At 39.7% G+C, this 20,684-nt stretch overlaps 1 protein-coding gene across 15 annotated transcripts in view; it reads left to right on the plus strand.

Annotated features, from left to right (window-relative positions):
- The window catches only part of MITF (melanocyte inducing transcription factor), a 231,491-nt gene extending 211,247 nt beyond the window's left edge, over positions 1-20,244 (plus strand). For 12 of the 15 annotated variants that reach the window (XM_077770620.1, XM_077770621.1, XM_077770636.1 and 9 more), the window contains 4 exons: positions 1,405-1,479; positions 7,838-7,913; positions 10,994-11,141; positions 16,661-20,244. In XM_077770620.1, the coding sequence (XP_077626746.1) occupies positions 1,405-1,479; positions 7,838-7,913; positions 10,994-11,141; positions 16,661-17,062 (701 nt within the window). In that variant the 3' untranslated portion in view covers positions 17,063-20,244. The remainder of the gene's footprint in view (positions 1-1,404; positions 1,480-7,837; positions 7,914-10,993; positions 11,142-16,660) is intronic. The other 3 variants (XM_077770627.1, XM_077770628.1, XM_077770629.1) reach the window with 1 other exon arrangement.
- The last annotated feature ends 440 nt before the right edge of the window (positions 20,245-20,684 follow it).

Consider the following 20,684-nt stretch of genomic DNA (forward strand, 5'->3'; position numbering starts at 1 on the left):
GGTGGGAGTGGGGGTGGGGGTGAGAATATTAAGTTTGGTTTTCTCACCTGTGTTCTGGTCTGGCCAGGAAGCAGAGACCACAGGGTGATTTGAACAGTGGAGGTTTAAAATAAAGAATTGTTAACCAAGTACAGGCTCTCAGCTACTTAGAGAGGATGAAATGCTAAGGAATACCCTGAGGCTACGGGAGGTATCTCTGCTTGAGATAGAACCTCCCAGACTCCCAGGCCAGGGGTCCACCCCCTTGGGGAGGATGCGGGTGAAGCTACCAGATGGTAGGGAAGTTCACTGGATTGCCTTGTCCGAAGTTGGTGTCCAGTTGGTGGGTTGAGGTTGACAGGGCAGAAAACCATGGTGTGGAGCTGGCAAACTGGAAAAAAAATGGAAGAAATAAAGAGAGAAAACAAAAAATAAGATAGTGAAGTGGAGGGTATATGAATAAAAGCTGTCTGTAATGCTCATGTGAGAAACAAATAGAAAATGATTTGGATTGAACTTCCCAACTGAAATAATCTTGCTTCTGAATAATTTATTTGTACATAACAATACACGCATAATAAATACATATACATATATATGCTTTCGTGGCTATGAGCTATGCTAAAAAGATTTCTATTTTGGGGTAAGATTCTGAGTTAAGGTAGTATAATCTTTCAGATACCGCTTCTGAAAAGGAAATAACAGAGGTTCCAAAATCCCAGGATGATTAGCTAAAGGACTGTTTTTCTCTTGTTTTGGTTTGCTGTCCACAAAGGTGCAAAGTAATCCCTCATCACAGAGAACACACAAGACTTGCTATGCAAATACATCTTTTCCAGTGGAGCTGTCACAAAATGCCTCAGTACCCTATTCCTCTGTTTGTTTTTATAAACCCAGACTAGGTAAATAGTTGCTCCTGAGGATCATAATTTCATTCCAGCAGGTTCTGTTGGAACCTGGCTCCCAGTTCTGAAAAAGTGACGCCATTTCCACCAGTCAGTTAGAGAGCCAGTGTGGTAGCTTCTGTACCCAGTTTTTATGTCAACATAAAAGACCTCGAAGAGATAACTTCCAAGTTCTGTTGCATGAAAAGACAACTCCACTCCTGATAATAGAATATCAACAGCAAATTTCCATAGTTTTCTGGTTATTTATTTTTCCTTTTGTATGTTTGTAGTATGTCAGACATTTTTGTTACTAGTCTTTTATCATTTTGTGGAAGCCAAGTCTTTGCATTTATTTCGTAAGTATTGCTGTGGAAAAAATGCAAGCTTTTTAAGAATCACAATTTTAAAAACCCTCTTTTGATGGTTAGAATCTGGTCAGATAAGCGTCCATATATTTAGAAAATGAGATGTTTTGTAGTTGATGTCTTTGTGTGCCTTGAACCGTTCCAGTTTCTAATTACTTCATTCACGTGCACAGCGTGTATTTTTCCCACAGAATCTGAAGCAAGAGCATTGGCCAAAGAGAGGCAGAAAAAGGACAATCACAACTTGAGTAAGTTGGCTTTATGTTCATGATATTTGATATTGGAGTGGATGTTCCCCCTTATATCAAAATTATTTGAAACCTTATGGGGGGAGGAAATTAGTATCTATAGCTGTTATAAAGATATAATTTGTGGAAGAAAAATTGTTTTTCAGAGAAACTAACATATTTCCCCATATCTCTGGTCAAATTGAAATTTTTCCAGTATTCTGAAGAGTATTTATTTTATGTGTTTATAGTAATGGTGTATGTGTGTGTGTGTGTGTGTGTGTGTGTGTGTGTGTGTGTGTTTTGTGAGAGGGAGACTTGATCCCCAACTACCCAATTATAAGTGTTGCTCACACTGGAACTTATTAACAAAAGGGGATGATGGGATCACCTTCTCCAGTGAGATTTGAAAGAAAAAAAAATAAATCACCTGGAGGGGACTCAGTGGGTGAGGTACCCTCCCAAATTTCTGACTTTACCTGTGACTTAAAAGGAAAAAGTCTCCTGACACTTAAAAACACATTTACTTTACTCTTGATCAAATTTTTAAGCTTTTTCCTATGAGAACTTAAGATTTTATTTCATAAACAAAACTAAAAGAGGCTGCACAGTTAAAAAGAGTTTTTCATCTCTTGACTCCCTGTCCTCTTCTTCCTAAATTGAGTTTTAAGAGTGTAAGTTCTGTATAAATGCTTTGTCCTCATAAAAATGACAGAATGAGACCTGAATTTAAAATGATAGAATAAAGCTAGAATTCTTCTCTGATCCGTAAACGTCATATTGTTTGTGTGTTTTCCAGTTTGCTGTTGATCTTGCCAAGCCTCTGCCCGTGTGTTTAAGCATACATGCACGTGCACATGCACACCGAGAATAGATAGTGGGCTTTTCAGTGTCTGTTTTACCACAAGCAGTATCAGCTTATCCATATTTGTTGCTGTTTGCCTTTTTTATACTCAGCAATCTGTCCTGAAAAACTTTTGCTGTTGTTGGTGTAGGTGTGCCTCCTTTTAAAAAACTATTGTATAGTATTCTGCAGCATGGCTCAGTGAAATGGAGTGATCCTCCTACTGCTAAGTGCTGATATTACTATCAGTTTTTCCCTGTTCTAAGCAATGCCGCAGTGAGCATTTGCACACACACCACTCTGTGTACATGGGAGTTTCTTCCTCCAGGACAGGTACTGAGAAGAGGAATTGTTGGGCCCCAGAGGAGTGGGTTCTTTCTTTTAATAGATACTGCCATTCCCTGTTGAAGCTCTGCTCCTTTTAACCCAAAGGTTGGGACTAAGATCTAAGATCTCCTCTGGCTTCCAAGTAATTGTACTCTAAGTCATTTCTTCTTTCCATGTAACATAGAATTAAGATCATTAGGCGTTACCCAAAACTCCACCTAACTGACAGGTGGAAAACAACATTGGATCTTGTAAAAACCTTAGGCACCTGAACTCTCAAGTTTAGGATTGTCAGTAAAATATAAACACAATTAGGTCATACTCTGAGGTCTATAAAATAAAATCTTAAAATCTCATCTAACCATGAAAAATGAATACTCAAGGGGTGCCTGGGTGGCTCAGTCAGGTAAGCGTCTGACTTCAGCTCAGGTCGTGATCTCACAGCTCAAGAGTTCGAGCCCCGTATCGGGCTCTCTGCTTTCAGTGCAGAGCCCACTTCAGATTCTCTGTCTCCTTCTCTCTCTGTTCCTCTCCTACTTGTGTGCACTCTCTGTCTCCCTCTCAAAATAAACAAACATTAAAAAAAGAGAGACATGAATAGTCAAGGTTAGATTGTCCACTGACATAGCTCTTCCTCTTCTAATAACTTACCTTGTAAAAGTAGTCACCAAAATGTGCAAAATAATACATTTATTTACTCATAACTATTTATTGAACCCTCATTATGTCTGAGGCATTTTTCTATGGAAATGAACTAGACAAGCAGGCTTCACATTCTTATGAGGTTCCATTTGAGTCAAGGGCTTATGGAATAGATGAGCAAACAAATACATTAAGGTGGTGTTTCCAGTATAGAACAAAAACCATGATAGGAATAAGATGTATATATGAGCATTGGCCAAAATGTTCATTCTACCATTGACAGAGGGAGAAATTGGAAATAGTCTAAATATTCATCAGTAGAGTATTTGTAAATAAATTACGATATACGCATATAAGGGATACTCAGTGGCTCTTAAGAAGAATGGGGTTGGTCTGTTTTACCTGATTTACATGGATATCTACAATACATTAACTGAGTGAGAAAAGTAAGTGGCAGATAATATACATATAATTATCTCATCATGTAAAAAGAATACAATAAATGTGTGTGTGTGTGTGTCTATGGATGTGTGTGTGCAGGAAGAAGAAGATTAGGAGTTTACCTTTATCATTGACAATTTCTTCAGGCAAGTAGATGTTGCATGGCCTTTACATTTTCCTTTATGCACTTTTATGCCTTACAATATTTTACAAATTTATATATCACTTTTATAATAAAAAATAATTGGGGAGGGAAGGCACTGAATTGAAGAAAATGTAGTATGTCTAAATTTTGACAGTAAATTATGTCAACAGTATGCTGTTAAGTGAGAAAAGATAGATGTAGAATCAGTTTTAGTGTAATTCTACTTGAACTCTCTCATTCTTATCTAATACTTAGTATTGAGGGTCTTCTGGGTGCCAGGCTCATATGGGTACTTGGAATGTAGCAGTGAATATATCTCTATTTCTATCTCTATCTCTATCTCTATCTCTATCTCTATCTCTATCTCTGTCTCTGTCTCTGTCTCTATCTCTATCTCTATCTCTATCTCTATCTCTATGTATCCCATCTATATATATACCTATATATATCCTCATAGAACCATCTATCATTTATATATTTCATTTGGTTATATATTATAATATATACTGTACATTGAATATAAAACATTTTGTTTATGTAATTATGTTATGTCATATTACATTATTATATTATTATGTTATTATAAGTCATGTATAAGAAACAAATGAAATATGCAGATGGTAGAAGGTTCTCTGAGGAAACAAACTACAGGCAACAGGATAGGGTGTCAAGATAGGCATGTGAGGTGATGGTTCAATTTTAAATAGGATGGTCAGAGAAGGCTTATAGGTAAATTTGAGGCACTACCTGAGGGAGGTGAGGGCAGAATCATGCAGATATCTGGGGGAAAGGTGTTCCAGGCAGGGCAAACAACAGTATAAAGTCCTAAAGTGGGGAATGATTCTGGTTTGGTTGAGGAATTGCAGGAAGCCCATGGGACTGAAGGGAGGTGGGACACAGGTAAGACATGACAGAAGATGCAGTCAGAGCGGGAGAGGAGCAGAGCATGAGGTGAGAGGGATGGCGGTCCACCAGATCCTGAGGACTGGGCTTTTGTCTAGTTGAGGTGGGAAATGATAGACGGGTTTTCTGAAAGAGGTTGGATGCTCTGACTTAGGTTTTAACCGGATTCCTCTAGCTTTTGTGGTCTAAATAGACCAGAGTGGAAAGGAAGCAGCAGGTGTGGGTGACAGAGAGAGCCGTTAGGAGAATTGCAGTAATTCTTAGGCAAGAGGTGATGGTGGCTTCTATCAGGTAATAGTGGAGGTTCAAAGTGGGCAGATTCTGTAAAGATTTTGAAGAGAGAGCCAATAGACTTTGATGATGGATCAGATGTGGGAAGTGAGAGGAACAGAGGTGCAGAATCGATTCCAAGGTTTTGGCCCAAGTAACTAGAGGGATGGAGTTACAGTAAATGAGGTGGGAAAGCCTCTGGGTGGAATCGTTTGAGCATGGAAGACTGGGAGCTTGTATTTGGAGTATTGGGGCTGCCCATTAGACCTCCCTGTGGAAACATCTAGTAGTCAGACATATGAGTCTGGAGTTCCAGGGATCTGTCTGAGCTGAAAATAACAACTAGTCATTAGTGTATGGGTGGTGTAGAAAACCATGAGACAAAATGAGATCATGAGTAAGTGAATATAGATCAAGAAGAGTCCCAAGAACTGTGCCCTGGGCAGGCTGCATGGTTAGAGAATAAAAATCATCACAAAGGTTATAAAAGAAACTTAACAGTGGTCTTACTTGGATCATAGGGGACTTTTACTTCACTTTATGCATTTCAGTGCTGTTTGGATTTTTCTGATTGTTATATGCTTGGAAAAGTAAGAAAACATGTCATGATTTAGAGTTTTGGAGGAGGTTAGCTAAAAGACCAGAGGTCCAAAAATTCCTTCTTTAGAACCAGTGAGTATCAGTATTTCTATTTTATAAAAGTTTAATGGTAAGGCAGTATTTAAAATACCTGATTTAATCATAGAAGGGATCCATCTGCTAAGAAAAAATATAGGATGTATTGGGAACATAGCGTATGTTATTTACCTAAATGTATGGAGTACTAATAGGTCAAATATAGTTATGTATTAGGTTATAATATGCTTAAAGTAAAATATTAATGTTTTAATCCAATTTATTAGACCTTAAGTAGTTTGGAATTTATTTGCCAGGGTAGGTAAACTAGAAACATTAACTCCCATACTTTACTGTTTTACCCTCTGCTAAGAAGATGATAATTTAGCTAAACATGCAACTGAATCGATAAAATAGGGATGCTATTAGGATGCATGTTGTAGTTAAACAAGCTAGACTTAACTTCTAGGATTGTGTTACCCATTGCTGTACCCACTCAACACATTTGCCTGTTGATCACTTGAAATGTGCTAGTTCAAATTGTGCTCTAAGTATAAAATATACACTAGATTTTGGGTCGCCTGGGTGGCTCAGTCAGTTAATAACACATCTGCCTCTTGATTTCAGTTCAGGTCATGATCTCATGGTTTGAGCTCAAGCCCCCCATCAGGCTCTGTGCTGGCAGCATGGAGCCTGCTGGGGATTCTTTCTACCCGCCTCACTCTGCCCCTTCCTCTGCTCATGCTCTCTTTCTCTCAAAATAAATAAATAAAACCTTTAAAAATTATAAAATATACACTGGGCTTCAAAAATTTAGTACACAGAAAAGAATGTTAAATATTTAATTAAAAAACTTATATAGCTTACATATTGAAGTGATAGTACAGTTCATTTTTCCTCTTTCTTTTTACTTCTTCAATGGGACTACATGGAAAATTAAAAAAATTTTTTTTAATGTTTTTTTTTTTTTAAATTTATTTCTAGGAGAGAGAGAGAGAGAGAGACAATGTGAGGAGGGGAGGGTCAGAGAAAGAGGCAGTCACAGACTAAAACAGGCTCCAGGCTCTGAACTGGCTGTCAGCACAGAGCCCGACGCGGGGCTCGAACCCACGAACCGCGAGATCATGACCTAAGCGAAAGTCGGAGGCTTAACCGACTAAACCACCCAGGCGCCCCTACATGGAAAATTTTAAATTGCCAAAGGAACTTGCACTGTCTATCTGTTGGGCACCACTGGGCCGAGGGCACGGAGTTTTGTATAGCCTGTGAGCTAAGAATGTTTCTTAGATTTTTAAATGGTTAAAAAAATCAAAAGAATATTTTCTGATATGTGAGAATTATATAAAATCCAAATTCTGGCATCCAGTGCTTCTTGTTAGTAGACTGGCATTGCAAAAAAAAAATCAATAAATTGTATCCAGTTAATATTATCACATTTTGTTTTTTAAAAAAAATTATTTTAATGTTTATTTCTGAGAGAGAGAGAGCGTGAGCAGCGGAGGGTCAGAGAGAGAGGGAGACACAGAATCTGAAACAGGCTCCAGGCTCTGAGCTGGCCGTCAGCACAGAGCCCAACGTGGGGCTGGAACCCACGAACCACGAGATCATGACCTGAGCTGAAGATGGACACTTAACCGACTAAGCCACACACATGCCCCTATTATCACATTTTGAATGTGGTCAGGAAACAAAAGAAATTTATTTTCTCTTTTGTTATGTAAGTATCTACATAACATCTTCAGTTTTGCCAGTTGACCCTTAAAGCCCAAAGTCCTCATTATCTGGCCCTGTAGAAAATGTTGGCTGCCCCTAATCTGAATGGTCAGGGTTGAGTTCAAGCTATTTTCATTTGCTGCTGGGTGTCCTTATCCAGTCCCTAATATTAATATTCCCCCAAAGTAGTTTTGTCATTTATCACTGAAGATACTTACCTCCATTGTCAGGCTGTTATGGGATCAAAGGAGAAATTATAGTCTCAGGACTCTGTAAATGATAGAATTCTGTACAAAGGTAGCTATGTGTTTGGCAGCCCTTGAATCTCAGTCCCCAAAACATGATAGTAACGGGAAATACAGATCCGGGTTATATTGCCTTGGGCTGGCCAGGCTAATGGTACATGGCTTTAACGAGATATGCTTCATGTGTATGTCGTGCTGTTACTGACAGTCCCTTCCTGTGCTCTTTTCTTGAAGTTGAACGAAGAAGACGATTTAACATAAATGATCGCATTAAAGAACTAGGTACCTTGATTCCCAAGTCCAATGATCCGTGAGTACAATTCCATGTTAATCTGCATACTCTATTTTTGGGGTGCTTAATGCTTATTCATATGTTGCAGAAAAGGCACAGTTCTAAAAACCAGAGTCAGAAAACAGCCCCCTCCCCCGTCCCTTTGGTTTCTGGTCTGGTGTACTTGAGAGCTCATGCAGTATCCGTGGGCGCCAAGAGCTGGTATGGGAGATTCCACGTCTAACACTCAAAAGCCAAAAGGTCAAAAAAATACTATTTTTTGAAAACTTGCCTGCCCTTTATATGCTTCACCAGTTTAGAAAAAGGTAATTTTTAAAATCTCTTTTAAGTACAGGTCAGTAGATTTGGATTTCAGCTTCCAGTCTCTGCCTACCTTCCCCCTCACCTTTCCGATGGAGAGAACAGTTGTAAAGATAATTTTCCTACCATGTCAGCAAGTAGGACAACAGGTACACAATTTTTATCCACTAGAAAGTGGCCTCTTTGACGTAAGAGGCCAGAGGATATATACGTTTTTTTGTGGGCCCCAGTGGCATTGTCTGAAATTAGCCTTTGAATAGGACCTTTTAGCCACCTAATAAAATATAAAGATGAAATCAAGCATTATTCATGCAAGGCTTATTAAATTTGCTATTCATGTTATTGTCAGGGAATTTGTGACAAAATAAAATAAAATCATGGACCATTGTAAGGTGGCTTTGATGAATGTTCAAGCACAATTTCCATCATCCACATTTTGCTTTGCCAGGTTTCAAGGAAAAGCCATTTTGAAACTCAGAACATTCAAACTCTCAGTTCTGCCGCACAAATTTATCCTACTGAGGGGCTGCGACCTTCATTTCCTATAGTCAGTCTTGCATGATAGTTGAAATTGAATTCCCATTTTCCTGTTCTTTATCAGCTTTCACTTTTTAGCATATTCTTTTAAACTGTAGCATGTGCATCTCTTTAGCAACATATTATGAAATTATGGGGCTGCAGTGAAAGCCTCTATTTGCATATCTTCTTTCTCTATTGTATTAGAATACTTATGTGTTTATAATCGGAACTGATAATGATCTTTAATTGTAGGCATTGTTTTAAGATAAATGGACCACAATCTCTAATGGGGGTTTTTCCCTACCAGGTTTCTGGAACAGGCCCTGGGTTGCTACAGAGGTACAGCCTCGTGGACCAGGGTCTCAGCCCCACACGCTCTCCTCCCCTATAGCAGATCTGCTTTCATTGATTTTTATACTGAGAATCTTTATACAGTTCTGTGTGAAAAAATGCTCTCATTACAAGAAAAGCATAATTGATTGATTGGATGTCACAAGAAAGCAAAACCCAAGATAATTGGTTGAAATAGTCACTTCTTAAAAACTGAGTGGCTGCTCACATGTTTCAACATGAGTTTTTCAACTTACTGGCCTAGTTAAGGCATCTTCCATTATGGTTACGTTTCTCTCTGGCTGCTCGAGTGTCGGTTACTTTGATCTGAGCCCTGAATGTTAAACAAGCCAGCGCCGTGCGCCCTCCCTGCATAGCCATCTTTGGTGCCCCGACCCCAGGGATGAACCTCGGGGAAATTCTCGAGGGGCCGTAAGTCTGCCTCTCGTGGGAGAACTTCTGTTTTGTTCTTCATCGAATCCATATGAGGATCAATTACTTGGTGACTTGTTTTAATGGCTCTCCATTCACACATCCCACCTGATACTTCTGATCTGCCTCAAATGGCTATAGATGATGGAGTAGGAGAGTTTTCATACATTGTTTTTGTTTTGTTTTTCATTGTCCTCGTTGTCGTCAAGAACACTGTGAAAGAGCTCAGATGAATTTAAAGTACTACAGAAATACCACCTATGTAATTATAATTTGATTCTTAATTATTTTTCTGGAGTGCTCTAAATGTTTCAGCTCACTTTTACCTGCATTTTAATGGTGTTCTTAATTTCCTTGTATATGAACACATTACAGCTACAGTGATTAAAAACTGAAAGGTACCAAGCTCAGGCTGCTTGAGTTTGAATTCCAAAACAGTCCCTTACTAGATACGTGATCTTAGGGAAGACACTTGAATTCTTATACTTGATTTTCCTCCTCTGTTTTAAAAAAAAAAAAAAGAAGAAAATAGGTGAGGGGCGGTAGTTCACAATATTCCTCCCTAGTCTGATTGTTCTAAGAACTCAGCCACGTAAGAGGAACAATACTGTGGTTTAGTAAATGGAGTCTAGAGCCAGACGCTCTAGACTTTCTGGCTCTTCTGCTTCCTAGCTGTGTGACCTTGTGTCCTTTACCTCTCTGTGCCTTTGTTTCCCAATCTGTAAAATGGGGATGATACCAGTGCCTAGCCATTGAAGTAGTTATGATTAAATGAGCTGCAAAACACCTTAAAATGTACCTGATGCATAGTAAATGCTGTTTCAAGGTAGCCATGATAATTGTCATGTTGAGCCCTTAACACAGTGCTTGCCCTGTCATTTGAATGGCATTCTAAACTTTTCATAGCACATTCATGTACCAAGCCCCCTTAGATTCCAGTAACATACCTGCAAGGCTGCTCATACATGTTTAGTATCATCATGTTATAGATGAAGAAATTGGGACACAGAGAGAGGTTAGATAACTTGGCCATGAATATTCATGAGAAACTCCAAGGAGACCACTTTTACGCTTCCCACAGTCTAGTAGTAGGATCTCACGGAATATTTTTTTAACTGCAGCTTATTCTGTGTGTCCGAATGAGTTAACTTTGATAGTCCTAGAAACCTTTAACTATTTTATAGAGTTTTTAAGAACACTGATTTTTGTAATCAGCAGACCTAAATATAAGTCCTGACTCCCATGTTGTAGTAGCTCTGTGACCGAGGGCAAAATGAAGAGTGTCTTGTTTCCACACGTGCACGATGTCCCTCCCTCTCAAGGTGCTCATCTGGGTTAAGTAAGATAATGTGTAAGACGTGGGTGGACAGTGTCTGGCACGTGGCAAGCACTCTGTGAATGACAGCAGTCATCAGCCGCCATTGTTACCTGCCTTTAGAAATGGAATGCGCTGCCGCATGAATTCTCCGTGCGCCTCCCATCTTGACACAGGCTACCCTCTTCTGTCTGCATTACAGAGACATGCGCTGGAACAAGGGAACCATACTGAAAGCCTCCGTGGACTATATTCGAAAGTTGCAACGAGAACAGCAGCGTGCCAAGGAACTTGAAACCCGACAGAAGAAACTGGAGCATGCCAACCGGCACTTGTTGCTCAGGATACAGGTATGGGGCACGGACCAAGTGCCACCGACTTGGAGGTGGGAGGAGAGGCTGTCTAATAAGCCATGGGGGACTCGACGCACTGATCTTAATATAGTAGATACTCATGATTCATGGACTCCCTACTTGTGAATTTGCCTGTGCGTTAAAAATCTACTATAATTCCAAGACCCACATTTGGACTGCTTTTGTGGTCATTGTGCTCAAAGGGGAAGATTTGAGTTAAGGCTGAACAAGGCAATGACCTGCTGTCTTCTTTCAGCTCACACTATAAACAAGCATCCCTTTTGTGGTCCTCAGTCCACTGCTTTTTTTCCCCCACATTGTTGTGGGTTTTGTGGGTGAATTTTGCTACTTAAAATGGCCCCCATGTATAGTGCTGAAGCTGTCTGATGTCCAAAGCACGAGAAGGCTCTGATGTGTTTTATGGAGATAAGTTTCCTTCGTATGTGAGTTACAGTGCTGTTGACTGTGAGTTTGATGTTACTGCATCTGTGTTATGTATTAAATACGGTGTCTTTAGACATACAACAAGGTTATGTGTGGATAAGTTGATGAAAACGTTGTGGCTGGACACTCACAGAAACTTAACCCCGTATTTCCTCTGGGAATAATCATTTGGTATTTACTAACTCAGGGCTCAGAGTGACTTTGTAGAGCATGACTGTCTTAGTCTATATGGGCTGCTATAACAAAAATACTATAGATTGGGTGGCTCTCACAACAAGCATTGTCTCTCAAAATTCTGGAGACTCTGAAGTCCAAGATCAAGGTGCAGGTAGATTCAGTGTCTGATGACAGCCTGCTTTCTGTTTCGTCGACAGCTGTAGTCTGTAGTCTCACTGGATGCTAAGGTGGCAGCGGAGGGAGGGAGCCCTCTGGTGTCTCTTTTACAAGGGCAGAAATCCTGTTCATGAGAGCTCCACCATCATGATCAAATCACTGTCCAATGCCCTACCTCCCCATGTATCATGTTAGGGATTAGACTTCAAAGTATGAATTTGGGGGAGGGGAGGAATACAAACGTTCAGTCTATCACAATAATTACCTCAAATAATGAGAACTGACTGTAGTTGTTAAATTCCAAGATGCCTTGGGATTTGATGGGGTTATGTAGTCTCTGGTCAAAGCCCCCGTGTGTAAGGAACTTAAGGACATCCAGAAGATCTTATCATCAAGATGACAAATTTTAGAAACAGTTACAGGTAGTGAAATGATAACATACGTATCTATAACTCACACTATTCATTCTTAGAGGGAGAAATCCTAATGTTAATGATGAGTGGAAGTCATCTCTCATTCTGTGTACTGGCTGGATGTACAAGTGTGAAGTGTGAGATGGGGTGGTCTTTCTGTAGTATCAGCTCTTGGTACTTCTCTCAGGCACGTGGGCTCTCATGCTGAGTGTGAACATAACTTCCTCTGAGACTGTCTGGAAGAAGAGAAAGAAAAACGGACTCTGCTAATGACCAAAGGAGTTTGCAGAAGTGATTTTCTTTTACCTGCTGACTTTGCATGCAATCCACCAGTAAGACGCAGTTAACAGAACAGATTCTTCTTGAGTAGATGGACCCACCTTGTACCATTTTTTCAGGTGTCCAGTGCAACTGTTGGTGGAACACCAAAGCACAGTCTGACCCTTCAGGCAGCATTGTGTTTTATCTGGTGGTGTTAATCCTGGACCTTGAACCTCTTTAACAGAGTAATTCATTTGTAAAAATAGTCTCCGATGATCTTTCGAATGCCCCATAACACTGTTGACATTTCCATATGTCACTTCTTTCATTTCAACACAGTGATCTTCAGCCCTGGGTCAGGGCAGCAGAAGACAATTCTCCTCTAGGGGGTGCATTTGAGAATGTCCATAGTACAGTAGAGATTGCTTGTCATTTGAAAATACTTTTTTTGTTTAATCTTTCTTTTGGTTTTTGTTTGTTTTATGTTCGATCTCTTCAATAAGTAGCCCCAGGTCTTTTTCTCTTGAACTTAATATCCCCATTTATAAAAGCAGCTTGTACTAAATGTGTTATTTCCTTATATAAATGTTAAAAACCTAGGAAGGGTTTTGAAAGAGAAGTTAGGTTTTGTTTTAAGCTTCCTAACATGTCTCTTCATGTGGAATGGAATATTGTGAAATGTGTGGATTAGAAATTCCACGGTGATGATGTCTTGGGTTTCTCCCAATGACAGCGTGAGGCAGCCTTTCGAACTTTTGCATATCACGGAAAACATTATTAACTAGGAAAGCTCTGCCGTGCAGTGAGCCTGATTTCTCCAGATGAGATTTATCACATTGTTTAGAAATCTAAGTGACGCTTTAATCAGCTGATAAACATTTTTAATTAAACAACAAAAGATCAGAGTAAGATGTTTGCCTCTTTTAATCTGGCTTTTTTTTTTTTTTTCTTTAAAGACGAACTGCATGTGTGGAGATCTGTTCTTATTAGCACACTACACTGGTGTAGATTTACAATAGTGCATGTTTTCACCTTGGGCCTAAGGGCTTCCTTTCATTTTTACTCTAAGTGATGCATGCAGAAATTTTTACAGAAGAAAGAGCATGAAGCCTTCATATCATTGGAACTGTAATTGTATTAAACAGCCCAGGGGTTTAAAACGATGCCTGGAGAGACTTGTGTTTCTGGAGATTGTGCACGGGAACGTGCACGTACTTAGGTGACATGTCAGGCTCCCGTCTCTTAATTGTCATGCATCCAGAGAATGATCTTGCAAACTGAATGATCTTTACTACAGACTGAACGTGGCTTTTCAGGAACATGTGTTTTGAGGCTCATGGGCAGAGGTTGGATGGCCGGGCCACATTGGAGGCTGCTCTTCCCTCCTTCGTGAGGCAAGGTGACTTGCTTCAAATGTATTTCCTGTCATTATTATGTTAGCATATGGCATGCTTAGAAAGGATCACCTTGGCGTGGAGAAACAGAATGCTCATAGAGAGTCATTTGGGTTCATCTTCAGAGGGTCCAGGGATACTCAGGAAGAATGGAAAGAGCTTGCTTGGAAGACATTTTGAGATAGGGAACCAGGAGAGACGAGGCTGTGACACGAAGTGTCTTAGTCTCCTCAGGCTGCTGTAACAAATACCACAGAGTGGTTTAAATACCAGAAACATAGCATCTCAGGGTTCTGGAGGCTAGAAATCCAAGGTCAGAACATGGGCAGACTTGGTTTTCTGTACTTCTCTTAGAGGCTGCCTTTTTCTTGTGTTTTCTCATGATCTTACCTGGGTGTTTCTCTGTGTCCTAATCTCCTCTTCTTAGGAGGACATGGGTCCTATTGGATGTTGGATTAGAGCCCACCCACATGACCTCATTTAAGTTAATTACCTCTTTAAAAACAGTATCTCCAGGGGCATCTGGGTGCCTTAGGCTTCTGACTTCAGGTTAGGTCATGATCTCACAGTTCATGGGTTAAAGCCCAGCATCGGGCTCTGTGCTGACAGTGTGGAGCCTGCCTGCTTTGGATCCTCAGCCTACTTCTCTCTCTCTCTCCCCCTCCCCCACTCTCCTTCATGCACATGCACTCTCTCTCTCTCTCTCTCTCTCAAAAATACATTTAAAAAAAGTAAAACAAAAAGAGTATCTCCATACATAGTCACATTCTGAGGTGTTGGGGTTAGGACTTGAACTTGTGAGTTTTTCAGTGCACCCCAAAATAGGAAGGATATGAAGAAGTATAGAAAGAAATTATTCATCCATCCTCCCTATAAGAACTTTCTTTTGGGATTAAACAAACAAACAAACAAACAAGCAAAAACTTCCCTTGACCTTGGTAAGATGAATTAAGTGATGTTTCAAACCTAAGTCATTTGTGTAGAACTTTTGCTGCTACTACCTCGACTTTATTAGCTCATGGTACCCTTAGTTTTTTATCACTGCACCCCAGACCAAAGAAATTTCTACCATTTCTTTGTTAGGTCCAAACAGCTTATTGAATATTTGGGTCCTAATAACTTAGCAGCCATTTGAAATTATAAAACCTATAAACTGACTGAAAAAAAATAGCATTTTTATTTTATTTTTAAATAACCACACTACTTACCACATAATGGGATGCGTGTGTCTGATGGGCACACATGGCCTCTTTAGCCTTGGAACCCTGTTGAACAGTGCCACCCTCAACTCTCATTCCTTGATTTTCGTGCAGTTCTTACTTTTTATCACAGCAACCATCGAAGTCCTGGCTTTGCAGTGATTATGATGCAATGGAAAAGAATGTAGCGCCATTTAATGGTGAAACTGTGAACCATCTTGAATTTGGTAGTTCTCTGAGTAGTGCGCTGTTTGGGTATCTAAAAACTTTTTTTAATGTTTATTTATTTGAGAGAGAGAGAGAGGGAGAGAGAGAGAGAGAGACACCGTGCAAGTGAGGGTATTTATTTGAGAGAGAGAGAGAGACACCGTGAGAGTTAGGGAGGAGCAGAGAGAGTCAGAAGCAGGCTTCAGACTCTGAGCTGTCAGCACAGGGCCCGACACGGAATTTGAACTCATGAACCGTGAGATCATGTCCTGAGCCAAAGTTGGACATTTAACTGACTGAGCCACCCAGGTGCCCCTCCCTGGGTATTTTAAAATGTCTCAGTGCCTTGGATGTGTGTTCACAGTGGTGGGACCCCAGAACTATATTATTTACTGAATATTTTCCTTTAATCTCACATTTTGAAATTTTGTTTTTATGTTTATTTTTATTTTTGTGTTTTTAAAAATTTATTTTCATGTATATTGCTATATGGGAGAGACAGTCTCAGTATTATTAATAGATAATGAAGTGTGTATACCACCTAAAAATCCTGTCCTTGATCAGTGATTCCTATACTTTAAGAAATACCATTTCTTAAAATTTAAGAATTAACATTTCTTAAAAATTGAACTTTTTTTTAACGTTTATTCATTGTTGAGAGACAGATCTTGAGCAGGGAAGAGACAGAGAGAGCGGGGGACATAGAATCCGAAGCAGGCTCCAAGCTCTGAGTTGGCAGCACAGAGCCTGATGCTGGGCTTGAACTCACAGACCGCAAGATCACGACCTGAGCTGAAGTCGGATGCTTAACTGACAGAGCCACCCAGGCGCCCTGGCATTTATTAATTAAAAGAGCAAAATAATTGTTTTCATAATGTATTAGGTATTTTCCCCCCTCTAAATGTGTGGTTCTTTTTTAATATTTTGCTTTTTAGAGAAATTTTAGGTTCACAGGAAAACTGAGAAGGTAAAGACATATTCCCCATATCCTTCTTGCGCTCCCACATGTATAGCCTCTGCCGCTGTCACCATCCCCCACCAGAGTGGTACGTTCGCCATCACTGATGGACCTGCACTGCACAACATCATCCCCCAAAGTCCCTCTTTATATTGGAGCTCACTGTTGGGACATCCTACGGGTTTGAGCAAATGCAGAAGGACACGTATGCCTCATTGTAGTATCCTGTACAGTACTGACTGTCACTGCCCTAAAATCCTCTGTACTCCCCCATTTATCAGCATCTGACTGTTTACTTTTATTTTAGGAACTTGAAATGCAGGCTCGAGCTCACGGACTTTCGCTTATCCCATCAACGGGCCTCTGCTCTCCAGATCTGGTGAATCGGATCATTAAGCAGGAACCTGCTCTCGAGAACTGCAGCCAAGACCTCCTTCCGCACCACCCAGACCTACCTTGTACGACGACACTCGATCTCACAGACGGCACCATCACCTTCAACAACAGCCTTGGGGCCGGGACCGAGGGCAGCCAGGCCTATAGCGTCCCCACGAAAATGGGCTCCAAACTGGAAGACATCCTGATGGACGACACTCTTTCTCCCGTTGGCGTAACTGACCCGCTCCTCTCGTCGGTGTCTCCCGGAGCCTCCAAAGCCAGCAGCCGAAGGAGCAGCATGAGCATGGAGGAAACTGAGCATGCTTGTTAGCAGGTGGTCCATGCTCTGCACTGTCCGAAACTGCTTCCTTTCTTGATTCGTAGGTTTCATAATTTACCTGAAGGGGTTTTCTTGATAATTTTCCTTTAATATGAAAATTTTTTTTCATGCTTTATCAATAGCCCAGGATATATTTTATTTTTAGAATTTTGTGAAACGGACTTGTATATTCTATTTTACAACTACAAATGCCTCCAAAGTATTGTATGATAAGTGTACCGTATCTGTGAACTGAATTCACCCCCGGACTTTATGAGCAAGAGGGTTTTTGCATCAGAGAAATTTCTGTCCATTTTTATTCAGGGGAGACTTGGTTTGAGATTTTTATGCCTGTGACATCTTTGGAAATTAAGGGTAAAGTTTAATCGAGAGAATGTAAACCAACCAAAAAACAAACAAAACAAACAAACAAAGAAAAAACCCCAGAGAGAAAGAGATTGAGGAAAGAAAAAAAGAAAAGAAATCCACACTAACCCTTTTTTATTTTGTAAATGTGTTGATTCATCGGTACTGCCTTAAAGGTCCAGTACCTTTCTAACACCGTTTAGTCTTTCTGCTGCGAATTGTTTAAGGCAATACAATATTCTATAAAAGGAAAAAAAAAAGTGCAACCAATTTCATGAGGATTGTCTGGTTAGAAAATGTAACTGCTGTACCATACTTAGGTGCAAGTGAAATTGAAGGGTTAGAGACCAAGGCTCTGAAACATGGGGTCTAATCTTGCTGTCTTTCACTCTCTGTTCTGTTACAGTTCCCGTCATCAATGAGTGTGATTCAGTTTTCCATAAGATCTATTTTAGTTTGAAAAGAAATTGCGTGTCCTCTCAAAGGAAAATACTGAGGAGCCCTGCAAGTTGTCCTGGTTTTTTTTCCCCCTCTTCAATTTCACTTTTGATAAGAAAACCAAACTGGGCACATTTCTAATCAGCTTTCCTATTTTTATTTTTAAATTATGTTTTCTTGTTCATTTGATTTGTACAGATTCTTTACTATCATCGTTCTTTTCAATATGTTTGTATTCATTTGTAAAAGTACGCATCTTAAGATGGCAAGTTTTCAATATTTTTACAACTCACTGGTGGTTTTCCGCATCCTTTGTACACACATGAAAGAAAACTTTTATGCAAGGTCTTGTGTTTCAAGAGAGCTTTGCGAATATTTTGTATATTACAGTCTCACTCAGAACTGTTTTTTCCACACATTTAAGGTGTAGTATTAATAGGTTAAAACCAGCTTTCTAGAGAGAATAAACTTACATATTTATTTTTAGTGATATAAAAGTAGCAATATTCTTGGAGACTGATAACCATAGCGTTAATAACGCCCGTTGTAGTCATTTAAATTGGGGTTTATTTCAGCAAACTTGCTGAATTTTTTTTGAAGGAGAGAAATACTGTATTGGCAAATTACTGTTACTTGATGACAGTGTTTTAACAAGCAGCAATGTTGTAAGTTAGTCTCAGTGCATTATATTGTGTAGTCCTATGCAATAATAGTAGTGTTACATGTAATCTATCTGGCCTACGTGTTTTATACAGCTGACATATGGTGTTAAGAGCCAGGCTGTTGAATGGAATTTCTCAGTAGCAGCCTACAATTGAATAGCAAGTGGCATAAAGCATATCCATTCAGAATGAAGTGCCTTAAATATAGCAGTAGTCTTTTTTGGACTAGCACTGACTGAACTGTAATATAGGAGACAGTTTCAAGATGGTATCTATAGTCAAGAGGATCATGGAGCATGGTGCCTATGTAGACAATATAAGAGCTTCCAATTTTCCTTCAGATATTTTTAATATTAAATATATTTTAGTGACAGAGTGCCAACTTCTTTCATCAGGAAACCTTATTCAGGAGGTTTTTTTTTTTTTTTTTTTTAAAGAAAACGAGTTTAAATATCAAATCTGAATTGGTGGATGGGTATTGGAGGTTCAAAGAGGAGGTGTGATTGTCAGGTGTATGAATGGGTGGCTTCCGTGAAAATAATCGACTGCATAGTTCCCATGCACGTTGGGCAACGAGAATCCTTGGAAACATTGATGATGCTATCAGTTTTATAGCTTTATTACTTAAGGGGGTAGGGAAAATTAATTCCCATTCTTTCAATCCCCTTAATTGTATAGCTCTTTTCCTAGAATAGTGATGCAAATCTGCATGAACAGCTAATTGTACCATAGTGTTCATTGATACAATCATAGCATTGTCTATTTTTCTCTTCATATCTCTGTGGGGGGAGGGCAGCTGGGTGAAGAAGTCAAAGATTGCGATGGTATGATGCTTGTTTTCTTTAGGTGATTTTGAGGGCTCTTAAAAAAATGGAGCAAGGTTGACTAGCCCCTGGCCCAGGGAATGTGGCCAGGGCCAAGTGACCTCATAGAAAGCTCTGTTGAGAGGAAGCATGGCATCTTGTACCACTGTCCTGACTTTCGCAACTCCTGAGCTCACTGTCGCCTGCTTCCCCGTCCCCCTTTTCTTAAGAGACAATTTCTGGGATTGGCGGGTGAGTAAGCCCAGGAGAATGCTGCAGCCTCGGGGGTGGTTTTATTTATTTCTTTTTTGCCAAATCGAGTGTGGATTTGTTGTAGCCAAGAAGCGGTGGTTTGGGGTCGCCATTTGTGATGAGAGAAGGATCCACACCACTCCCCCCGTCCCCGAGAGCAAACTGGTGCCTCGGGGCTGGGCCTCCATACGGAGGGACCAAAATGCCAAACTTGCCCACCTGCCTCTGGGTAAGGCCATGGAAACACCAAACCTTTTGACTTTGCCAAAAACCCTACAACCAACGTGGTCATACATAGGATGACAAAGTTCTTTCTGGTTGTTTTTTAAATAATAAAGCAATAAGAACAAATAAATACATAGGAAGTTAAGAGATATAAAATAAAGCACAAAGGAATGCACTTATTAATATTTTTAAAAAATGCACTGGGGAAACGTTGGTGTTGATAACAGTATATTTAAAAACCCTATTTCTTGAAAAAAATGACAAATGACTGTCTCTTGCGGACGCTTGGTACTGTAATGTTAATAATATAGTCACTTGCTGTTGGATGCAGCAATAATTTCTGTATGGTCCATAGCACTGTATATTATGGATCGATATTAATGTATCCAATGAAATAATTGAACTGTTGTTCTTGATAGCCTCATTAAAGCATTTGGTTTTTCACATAGTGGTGGCCAGTTTTTTTTTGTTGTTGTTTTGTTTTTTTAGTTAATGACAGTTTTGAATATTGCTTGCCTTATCAGAAATGGTAGCGCACATTTTCTTCTGATTTAACGAATAACAAATTGCATGAAAAAATTTTAAATGCCAGTAAGTACTTTTTTGGTTTTAAATGCCACTCTAAGATATTACTTTTTGGTTTTAAACATTTTCTGATTATGACTTGCACTCAAGTGAACTATAATTATACAGCTTCCCCCCCCCACCTCTGAATTTGGGGGAGATTTTAAACTCCCAGATGCCAAGAATTCATTTTACATATAGGAGTTTTATTTAACATGTTTTAGTGAGAGGTGGCTTTACAAAAAGAGAAATTGTCAGAGAAGCCCTTGCATATTTACGAAAAAGATACTGGGTTTTTAAAATACAAATTTACAGTAATGAAAG

The sequence above is a fragment of the Crocuta crocuta genome, unplaced genomic scaffold (genome assembly GCF_008692635.1).
Source record: "Crocuta crocuta isolate KB4526 unplaced genomic scaffold, BGI_CrCroc_1.0 scaffold126, whole genome shotgun sequence".
NCBI lineage: Eukaryota > Metazoa > Chordata > Mammalia > Carnivora > Hyaenidae > Crocuta > Crocuta crocuta.